Here is an 11,588-nt window from a genome sequence, read left to right on the forward strand (position 1 = left end):
TCTGTGTTTCTTTGCTTTCCTCATCTCCTTCTTTTTGCACAATTGTCAACTTGATACTTTCCACCTTTTCATTAAAGCTCATTCTTTATTCTAATATGGCTCTCTCTTCATTTGGCACCTTTTGGCAACAATTCCTCAGAGGAGGAAATCTTCCTCTTAATTTATAATACCATGGTCATTGATCAACATTACAAACACATTGTCCAGGTGTGTTTAAAAAATGGGGAGGGGGGATGGACAAATAACATAAAATACAGTGTGAAACAAAGTAAATACAAGCAGCACAGAATGAAATAAAATGGGCATCAACATTTGAAACATCTAAATCATAGCACAAACTCCAAAGAGGAAAATTTCAGAACATTAAATGTCAGTTCTTGGTGAATTTTGCTTGCTGCAGCACAATACATTTCTATGCTGAGAGTGATAGGTGGGCTTTGATTTGAGATAAGTAGAATGGTAGTCTCTCACACTGGCACATTCTTGGAGTATGCTGGCCTAGGAGACCCTGAATTATTTGGTAAATGCAGAACCTTTCATTTGTCCCTATTGAAACTCATTTTGCTAGTTTGAGCCCAGCTCTCCAATCTGTTACAGTCATTTTGAATCCTAATTGTGTCTTCAGTGGTGTTACCTACCCCTCCCTGTTTGGTGCCATCTGCACATCTGATGAGCATCCACTCAGTTCCTTCATCCAAGTCATTTCTAAAGACACTGAACAACAACACAACCTTCTTGACACATATAATCCAAAAAAATGGTTGCCACACATTATAGAAAAGATGGGGGTTAGAATTCTCCTTGGTCTCACAATCTGGCACATCAGATTTTCAGCCACAGCATGTGTGCACCATCACATGACTATTTCCATTTGTGCCACTATGAGGAGAAACATAAAAAGTACTTTATGAGCAATTGGTGGAGTAGACATGCCTTTTATTCCGAGCAAAGCAAGTTGATGGGTAGGTTCATTTTGTATATTAAACTGAGTTCTTTAAATACCAGAATCAAAAATGGATAAGCAGATTTGAAAAAACCCTACATATGTACAGTACTAAGATCCAGTACTAAGATTGATGTCACCCCTGGTATCATGTGGGAAATCCAGAAAACGGTATGAGACCAGCTATGTAAGAGTTTCAAAGAGAAGAAGAAGAGGAAGAAGAGTTTGGATTTGATATCCCGCTTTATCACTACCCGAAGGAGTCTCAAAGCAGCTAACATTCTCCTTTCCCTTCCTCCCCCACAACAAACACTCTGTGAGGTGAGTGGGGCTGAGAGACATCAGAGAAGTGTGACTAGCCCAAGGCCACCCAGCAGCTGCATGTGGAGAAGCGGAGACAAGAAGCCGCTTCACCAGATTACGAGTCTACCGCTCTTAACCACTACATCACACCAGCTCCATTACTTGGAGGATTCCATTACTTGCACCAAAAATGTTTTGAAACGTTTCCCTCCCCACAAGCATGTTCTGTTTTTCATTAGAGATTATTACTTCAAAGTCTGTTTCCCAAGGAATTTTTGTAACCATAAAATTCTACCTCAAATAACATTTTTAAAATATGGTTGATACTTCTTCTTTGGCAACCACTCGTAGCCAAGTAAGATTTTCTTCCATAAGCACAGTATTAACAGTGAGTCCATAAGTGACTGTGTAGGCCAGTTCTGGATCCACACATCCTTCCACAGCTGGGACATAGGTTTCCGGGCAGGAGTTGATCATGGTGAGGGTTTGCCAAAAGTGCCTTCCTCTGAGCACATTTCTCCCTTTCGTCCTGAGTTTGAGCATCTTCAAAGTCCATGACACTTTTAGTAAAAGTTGTTCTCGAATTGGAGCGCTTGCAGGCCAGTGTTTCCCAGTTGTCGGTGTTTATACTACTTCTTTTAGATTTGTCTTGAGAGAGTCTTTAGACCTCTTTTGTTGACCACCAGCATTATGCTTTTCATTTTTAAGTTCAGAAGTTTGGAAGATGATAATCAGGCATCCGAACAACATGACCAGTCCAACAAAGTTGATGTTGAAGAATCATTGTTTCAACACTGCTGATCTTTGCTTCTTCCAGTACACTGGCATTAGTTCGCCTGCCTTCCCAAGTGATGTACAAAATTTTTCAGAGACACTGTTGATGGAAACTTTCAAGGAGTTGGAGATTGCATTTATAAAAGGTCCATGTTTCACAAGCATGCAGTAAGGTTGGCAGTACAATAGCTTCGTAAACAAGCATTTTGGTTTCCCTGCAAATGTCCCAGTCCTCAAACACTTGATTTGGGAGAAAGCTGCATTCGCTGAACTCAGGCAATGCTGGAATTCAGCACCAATGTCAGCCCTTGTGGAAAGATAACCGCCCAGGTAAAATGTGATTGACAAGTGATCCACACTTTCCAACGTTACACCATTGAGTTGGATTTGTGGCACTGCAGAGGGGTCGTTTTGTGCTTGTTGGTGAAGTACTTTGGTTTTCTGGATGTTGAGCAATAGGCCAAGTTGTTTGTAAGCTTCAGCAAAGATATTTAGGATGGTTTGGAGGTCATCCTCTGAGTGTGCACACACTACGTTGTCATCAGCATACTGAAGCTCTATGACGGAAGGTATAGTAACCTTAAGGTAAAGGTAAAGGTACCCCTGCCCATACAGGCCAGTCGTGTCCGACTCTAGGTTTGTGCACCCATCTCACTTAAGAGGCCAGGGGCCAGCGCTGTCCGGAGACACTTCCGGGTCACGTGGCCAGCGTGACGAAGCTGCTATGGCGAGCCAGCACCAGCGCAGCACACGGAAATGCTGTTTACCTTCCAGCTATAAAGCGGTACCTATTTATCTACTTGCACTTAGGGGTGCTTACGAACTGCTAGGTGGGCAGGAGCTGGGACCGAAGACAGGAGCTCACCCCGCCGCGGGGATTCAAACCGCCAACCATGCGATCAGCAAGTCCTAGGCACTGAGGTTTTACCCACAGCGCCACCTGCGTCCCAAGTAACCTTACTCTTTGCTTTTAGCGTATTCAGATTAAAGAGCTTTCCTTCTGTTCGATATATGATTTCTACTCCAGTGGTGAGTTTCCCCTCAACAAAGTGTAGGATCATAGCAATGAAAATAGTGAATAGAGTTGGGACGGTAACACAACCCTGTTTAACACCTGATCCCACTGTGAATGGTTCACTTTGAGAGCCATTATTATCTGTGATTGTTGCTGTCATATTATCATGGAGGAGCTGAATGATGTTCACAAATTTAACTCAGCAGCCAATTTTCAGAAGGAAAGCCCAGGGGGCATTACAATTTATAGTATCAAAGGCCTTAGTCAGGTCAATAAATGCCATATACAGGAATTGGTTTTGCTCTCCACATTTTTCTTGAAATTGTCAAGAGGTGAAAATCATGTCCACTCTCCTCCTAGAAGGTCTAAAACCTTTTTGGGATTCAGGAAGGGTAACCTCGGATATTGTTAGGAGATGGTTTGCTAAGATTCTTCAAGTATTTTGCCACTCACAGCTAATAAAGAGATGCCTTGATAGTTTCTGCAATCCTTTTCTTAAAGAGATTGATAATTTTGGCATCCCTAAAGTCTGCTGGGATCTCCTCTCTCTCTCCCAGACTCTTTTTTCCCAATGAGCTTGTGATACTACACCCTTTGTTGTAGCGGGAGCATTCACCATAAGGTGTTCTAAAGCAGTCAACTCTCAGTCTGCTTAAATGGCTGTGCATGGTTTTAACAGAAAGAAAAACAACTGATTAAAATCAAACCATGGCCATGCTACACTAGGAGTTTTAGTCAAGATCTGTTATTTACATTGGGGAGGAACCAGTTACATAAAAAACAACAACCCCTGAGTCTACATAGACCTGATTGTTCCTAGCCAGTGGCATAGAGTGGGGTGGGGGAGTAGAGGGGCGATTCCCCGGGTACAAAATTGCTAGGGGTGCAAAATTTCAACACCTGGTGCTGCCTCAATACAGCTGTGCAATTCCAGTACTGGGCCCAGTTGAAAATGGCTTCTCTATGTGAAGCAGGAAGTGACCTCTCCAGTCAACAGAATGACATCATCATCATCATCATTCTGTTGGCCTCTCCCAACAGAATATTAAAAACACGATAAAACATCAAACATTGAAAGCTTCTCTCAATATGACTGCCTTCAGATGTCTTCTTAAAGTCAGATACTTGTTTATTTTTTTGACATCTGATGGGAGAGCAGGTGCCACTACCGAGAAGGCCCTCTGTCTGGTTCCCTGTAACCTCACTTCTCGTAGTGAAGGAACTGCCAGAAGGCCCTCGGCACTGGACCTCAGTGTCTGGGCTGAATGATGGGGGTGGAGGCACTCCTTCAGGTATTCTGGGCTGAGGCCTTTTAGGGCTTTAAAGGTCAGCACCAACACTTTGAATTATACTCACAAACGTGCTCTTATCTCTGTGGTTGCAATCTCCTGGGTGACACGGACGCTGTTAGGTGGCTGAATGTGCACACATATTCTGTCCATTTAATCCCACTCTGTATGGCCCCAGGCACTGGTAACCCATGCTTTGCCACTGTTCCCAGCCTTCCCAGTTTCTTGATCTTCTTAATACGCAAATGTTCTGCACATGGGATATTTCATTAATTGTCACCTACACTTTTGGGAAAATACCATTTGTTGTAGTGCTTCACAACTCCCTAGGCATCCACAACCGACATAAAACCCCTTTCCCCAAAATACATTTACTCCATCAGTCAAAGGAAATGCCTCAGATAGTTTTCAATCTGCTGTCTATATTTACTTCATTTTTGAAGTCAGTCATTTCAGCAAAGTCTGGTGGGGTGAAAAATCCTATTCTTGAATCCATCTCTTTCTGTATCTGTTTCATCACAAACTAAATTAGCTCCCTGCATATTAGACACGGACTCCGCCTCAACAGAAAACAGTCTCCAGGTTTGCTCACAGCAGCTTTTATCTTTTGACTCCTAGTGACAGGGTAAACCTTCTCTCTGGCTCCCAGTACATTCTGCCTAAGAATTTTGGCTCATCTTTCCCTCTCCAGTAAATCTTTGCCTCAGACAAGGGAGCTAATCTGGATGCTGTCGGTGACCTTTGCTGTTTTGTGAGGAAACATCTTTTTGGAAGTATTTAGATCTCTTAATAAAGTGATTCCTGTACCTGTGTCTAAAGATGCCCAATGTGTGTTGTTATTCGTTAAAACTTCCTCCATTAACTCAGTGTCAAAGTTTGCGGCTTTCTCAAACCTCATTTTACAGAGTTTGACCTTTTGGGAGGGCCTGGACTGGTTGGGACTCAGTCTGACCCTTTTGTTTCTTTCCCCTTATGGTTTTGATCGATGGGCTACTTTTAAAAACTAGGGCCAGGGCCTTTTCAGTACTGGCCCCGACTTGGTGGAATGCTCTGTCCCAAGACACCAGGGCCCTGCGGGACTTGACATCTTTCCACAGGGCCTGCAAGACAGAGCTGTTCTGCCTGGTCTTTGGTTTGGACTCGGTCTGACCCTTATGTTGCCCTCCCCTTATGGTTTTGATCCATGGGCTACTTTTAAAATGAGGCTGCATTTTAATTTGCATTTTAACCTGTATTTTAAATCGGGGTTTTTTTCTATTATGTTTTTATTGTAATTTTACTGGTGTTAGCCGCCCTGAGCCCGGCTCTGGCCGGGGAGGGCGTAAAGGGAGATGGGAAAGGTTTCTCTCAATATTTTCTGTGCTTTGTATTCTGTACCTAAGAAAGGTTGCTCTCAAATACTATCTGCAGTAAATTCCTGTGCTAATCCTGTGCTAATCTTACTTCTGTAAATTTTAGCCAGACAGTTAGCACACCGCCAGTGACTGTTTGCTAAATTTGGCTGGCAGGACAAAAGTTCATTTCCTGCCTTGCTGGCTAGCAGAAGCTGCTACCGTAAGCAAGAAATAACCAGACCTGCTAAAGCTGCTACTGTAAGCAATAACTAACCAGACCTGCTAAATTTAACCAGGCCTGCTAAAGAGGCCCCCCTTTCCTGTCTTATGCTTACTAATGCAAGAATGAGAAAAGACACGTGTATGAAGGAGAGGGGAGGGAGTGCTTGGTTAGCAGAAAGACAGGAATGTTTAGCAAGCAATAAAATGTGTTTAGCAAGCAATATAGATGTGCCGTATAAGGAAATATTTGTTAGCTGATTGGAGGTGTGGGAGGGGGAAGAGTGTTCAGAAAAGTATAAGAAAGTCTGCTGAAGTGTCTTGCTTTACAGCCAGTGTATTTTCAGGAGCTATCCAGCTGGTTGTCTCTGTGTACAGATTGTCTCTGTGCACAGATTTCAATAAACTTGTTCTCCAAAGAAGATTTTGCTTTCCTGGTACTTTTGTTCCCTCCAAGGTCCGGGGATGGCGTGGCTGATGGATCCCTAGGTAAATAAGGCTTCAGGCGGGGTATAAATAAAACAACTTCTCCTCCTCCTCCTCCTCCTCCTCCTCCTTCTTCTTCTTCTTATTATTATTATGGCGAGATGTCTACAGCTTTTGCCATTTTAACTGGGGAGCTGGGGTACTAGGTGCTACTGACCTGACTTCGCACCTTTCTCTGTGCAGTTTGCTTGCCTCTCTTCTCCTCTTCAAGGCTAATTGGTCTGCTAACACAACCACCTCGTGGACATTCTGAGGATTTCTGTCTCTCAAAATTCGAGAACATGTATAGAGAGACTTTTTTCTCCCTTTCTCATCTTGCTAGAAGCAGGGGTCACGCAGGGGACCAGAATCTTGCAGAATTCAGTGGAAGCAAAAGGATATAGTTCTTCACAAAATGCATAAACTTCTAGATTCAGTACCAGAAGATGTGGCGAATGCCACTAGTTTGGATAGCTTTAAATGCAGATTACAGATAAAAAAATGAAGTCAAGGTTTAAATGTGCTTAATATATTTCTTTAACTCGTGTATGCAATAATTTAAAACTGTTATCAAAATACAGTATCTGACTGAGAGGCTGGATAATCCTGCAGCATTTGACTACATTATCACCCACCAAAAATATGTTATTGTCCAAAGTCTTGTAACATTCCTCACTGTGTACGTATGCAAATGTTGCAAAACTACAAAAGATTATCCAGCTATTATGACTGTTGCTTCTCTGAATAAATAATGGTTTGAGGCACTCTAAAATGGGACTTGTTTTGAAAAAGGGGGAAATGATAATTCTCTCAAGGCGAATGTACCTTATTTTAACCACATAGAACTAAACCATTCAGGGGGCCAGAGAGAAAGACGTCCTGCAAATGTTCCAATTTTAGTTTGGCCAAAAACTGCTTCAGACAGCTGAGGCCCTGGACACCTTGCTATGTGGAACTGAGGCTTTACATTTAAAAACCAGGACAAACAGGTTATTAGAATGCAGAACAAGCTTTATTGAAAAGGCCAAAGTAAGAGCATTGAAAGGGGCAAAGAAGAAAATCGGTGTAGAAGGATCTTTTTTCTTCTGCACTCTGAAGCAAAGAATGGAGGATGAATACCAGGAGTGATTGCTTGAATTCAGCTTTTCTGAACCATGGCCGATAGATCTGTACCAAGCCCTCTGATTATCAGTTCGGGATATGCTTCTCAGGTTTAATTGGTCTATGAACAGATGCTAAAACGACGCCCCAACTTCCTTCCAAGCATTGCTCCCCTCCCATAGCCGAAACCTCCAGAGGTTCCAAGGAGGCCAGACCCCAAGCCCCCATAGCCTCCTACGATCCCGGAACCACCAACGGCACATGGAGTGTTGCCTCCAACAGCCACAGGCTCACAGCTGGCAGAGAGGATGGGCCCTGGGAGGGTCACAACGCAGGCAGGTGGCTGGATCATGACCTCTGCTGGTGGGATCTGGTTGATGGGTTTAGGGATAATCCCATCTAGGATGCCAAGGTTGGCTGCTCTTTCAGCACCTCCATATCCATAGCCGAGACCACCAAATCCGTAGCCGAATCCTCCATTTCCATGGCCGAGACCTCCCAATCCATAGCCGAGACCACCATAGCCAAGACCTCCTGCTGATCCAAACCCAACAGTGGGGGTGGAAGCACAGGATGGGACAGCGCAGGATGGACCACAGTCAACCATTGTTGGGTGGAGGTGAGTCTGAAACCAAAAACACCAACGGAGAAAATAAGTGTGGGGTACATCACTTCAGTGGGGGTGGACCACAGTCAACCATGGCTGAAGAAGAATCTAAAGTATACAATTGAAGAACTGAGTTGAATATGGAGCCAAAAAGGGCCAAATAATTATAAAAGCTCAGATATAAGGTACTTCAGGGAGAGTCAGTGTGTAGTTTTTTTCTGATGTTGCAGACTTCAATTCGCATCAGACCCCACCAGCATGAACAATAGAGAAGGGTGATGAGACTATAGGAACTACACCCCTGTGGTAGACGCTGTAGAAAAAGAAGAAAATACTCACATACCTTATTAGGTCTCCATGTTTCCATGATCGTGCTCTGAATAAAGAAGCTTGTTATGTCAACAATTCTATCAATCATTTTTTGACAGGCTGGACCACTATAAACTATTATCGACCCAGGTGGAAATGAGTATGAAAAAATAAAGCTGCAATCTGTTATCTATTTACCTGGGATTAAGCATTAGTGAATACAATTGGGTTTCCTTATTAGTAAAATGCAGAGTTTTGTGCTATAAAAGGTAGACATGTGTGTATATGTGTGTGTGTGTGTAAATGACATTTAGGAAGAGAGATAATAGAAACTGGTGCCACGTTCTAAATATCACAATTACCATATTTTTCGCTGTATAAGACGCACCAGACCACAAGACGCACCTAGTTTTTGGAGGAGGAAAACAAGAAAAAAAATATTCTGAATCTCAGAAGCCAGATCAGCAAGAGGGATCACTGTGCAGTGAAAGCAGCAATCCCTCTTGCTGTTCTGGCTTTTGGGATAGCTGCGCAGCCTGCATTCGCTCCATAAGACGTACACACATTTCCCCTTACTTTTTAGGAGGGAAAAAGTGAGTCTTATAGAGCAAAAAATATGGTATATTTAACAGGCATACATGACATTACCATGGAGATCTTCTCCTACTATGTTTACTAAATGGCACAACCAGACTTCAAGTCCCATCTGCCTCAGCCACCATAGACAATGGCCATGGAATATAGGAGCTATAGTTCATAAACATCTGCAAAGCCCCTGGTTCTCCTTCCCGGTTCTAAACATATGTCCAAAGAATGAGGGATGATTTATTTTATAAACCTGCAGGGGGTGAAGGAGGGATGGGGAACCCGTGGCCCTGAAGTTGTTGCAGGATCCCAAGTCCTCTCAGCCAGCATTCCCAATGGACAAGAATGATGGAAGCAACATTGCAAGGACCACAGGATACCCATCCCTGCTCTAATTGGAAGAGCCATCTAGCCATACTTTAATGTGAACCTATGACAGGCTTGGAAATATCCCCCCAAGAAAATAGGCTTACCTGCTGCTTTGGTGAGATGTAGTGAAGACAGGAGAGTCAGATGAAGCTGTTGGAGAAACTGGGAGAACGTTGAGCTTTTATACAGTTCTGCAACCGCCCCAGTGATCAAGGGACTGCCTCTTCTGACTAATATTTTATTTAGTTGTTGACAATTTAATGTGCAAAATTACTTCACTAAGCACAAAAGGTCACAAAATTAAGTGGTTGTGATAATGAAAGACTAATAGTCTCAACACCATTCCCACTCCCTTCCTTTTAATTTTGCTGACTTCGAGTCTGATGCTTGAAACCAGATGCACCCAGAGGGAGCAGATAGAGATCTTCAAAGCTCTTTCATCAGCTTAAGGGACTCTAGGACATCATCAAAGATTTTGCATATGCATACCGGATTCTAAGAGATCTCCAGTATTAGTGTCCTCATGAAAATCCATCAGCACACAGTTGTATTCAGTTTCCCCTCATCTACACATTACTGGAGTGCAATTCTCTTTAATATCATACATTGTTGTGCCTTCTTTTGTTTAACATATGCATTCGTAGGCACAGTTTACTCCAATGTATTCATTTTGCTACCCATTACAGTGCTACCTTGGTTCTCAAATGACTTAGTTGTCGAACAAATCAGCTCCCAAGCGCCAAAAACCTGGAAGTAAGTGTTCCGGTTTTTGAATGTTTTTTGAAGGCCAAACACCTGATGCAACTTCCGCTTGACCGCAGGAAGCTCCTGCATCCAATCGGAAGCCGCCCCTTGGTTTCCCGATGGTTTCGGGAGACTTGGATAACTGCACTGGGAAATGCAGACAGCTACAGATTTTGTAGCACAGCAATGTTTCAGTTTGCACATTGTTTCAAAAAGGGGTGAATAAATTTTATTTTTCTTTAAGGGTCAATTGAATTGAATTTCTCTCCCATTCCTAAACTCACCTGCCTCTGTCACTGAAAAAAACTTCATTCCTGTTTCTACTTAAACTTACTCTACTCTACTTACTCTACTTGGTCCTTGTTCCCTACTGTCATGGTAGTGCATATGGTTCTGACAAGATATCACTGCACTCCCATCAGCCCCAGCCAGCATGGCCAATAGTCAGAAATTATGTGAGTGGAATCCACAAAAACTAAGGGGAATCCTGTTGGCTACCTCTGCCCTGCTTAAATTAAGCCTAAAGCAAATACGTCCAATCCAGGAATGAGGAATCTGTGCAACCTCCTCTATTGCTGAGGTTCATATCCAAGGAAAAGTGTGCACAGTTCCCTATTCAGACCCGCTTCTTGTCATTTTGGAACAATGCCAGAGGCTGAGCTATAAATGGCCAATAGCTAGGATAGCAGTGTTTGAAATTCACCAGGTGCCAGGCTCATTTTGCACCTGGCTATTGGCCACTTGCGACCAAGTGCTGATGCCCAGGCACCAGGATGGTGCCTGATGTCTACACCATCTGGAGGTGCATGACTGGGGAACCTTGGCTCTTGGCTCTTTTCATACACTAGCAGCACACCCTGTAGAATTCTGTTATATTTTATCTGCACAATCAGAATGAACTTCATTCTGTTCTCAACGACCGATTTCAGGAACCGAAAGGTTGTATTGAAAAATACAACTTTTGAGCCCTCTGGCCCCAAAATGGCAACTAGGCATTCCGTTTTGGCAACTATAACCCTGGTTTAAGGAGCCATAGGTCACCTAGCTTATATACCTGAGCTTCCAACACTGTATGTATGTTCTATTTCCACTATCAGAGACTGTAAGCCTCTGAATACCAGTTGTGGGGAATCTCAGGTTGTGACTGTGCTGTTGCATTCAGATCTTGTTTGCAGACTTCCCATTAGGAGATCTGGTTGGCCACTGGGAGAATAGGATGCTGGGCTTAATGGGTCACCTTTAGCCTGATCCAGAAGGATTCTTTTTTAGAACTACGAAAATTCTTGGAGAATGAGGGTATCAATGGTCACGAGCCATGATGACTATGTTCTATATAACTACTGTCAGCACGCTTTTGTATACCTATTGCTGGAAATCACTGCTGTCGGATTCAGGCCATGATGGTGAGCTTTCCATAGACATGTGTCTATTCCATAGACAGAAAGCTGAATTAGATGGGCCTTTGGTCTGATCCAGTTGACCATTTTTATGTCCTTAAATCCCTGGTTCATTGAAAACAGCTGGCACTATA

The 11,588-nt window shown here is 43.2% G+C and overlaps 1 protein-coding gene across 1 annotated transcript; it reads right to left on the bottom strand.

Annotated features, from left to right (window-relative positions):
• Window positions 1-7,428: 7,428 nt before the first annotated feature.
• LOC310694305 (uncharacterized protein) lies at window positions 7,429-9,556 on the bottom strand. Its single transcript, XM_083477426.1, has 2 exons — window positions 9,418-9,556; window positions 7,429-8,068 (listed from the first exon to the last, which is right to left on the bottom strand). Exon 2 carries the CDS (start codon window positions 8,048-8,050, stop codon window positions 7,565-7,567), a length of 486 nt encoding a protein of 161 aa, XP_083333552.1. The 5' UTR covers window positions 8,051-8,068; window positions 9,418-9,556; the 3' UTR covers window positions 7,429-7,564.
• Window positions 9,557-11,588: the final 2,032 nt, after the last annotated feature.

Source organism: Podarcis liolepis, assembly GCF_965112155.1.
Source record: "Podarcis liolepis genome assembly, chromosome: 15".
In the NCBI taxonomy this organism is placed as follows: Eukaryota; Metazoa; Chordata; class Lepidosauria; order Squamata; family Lacertidae; genus Podarcis; species Podarcis liolepis.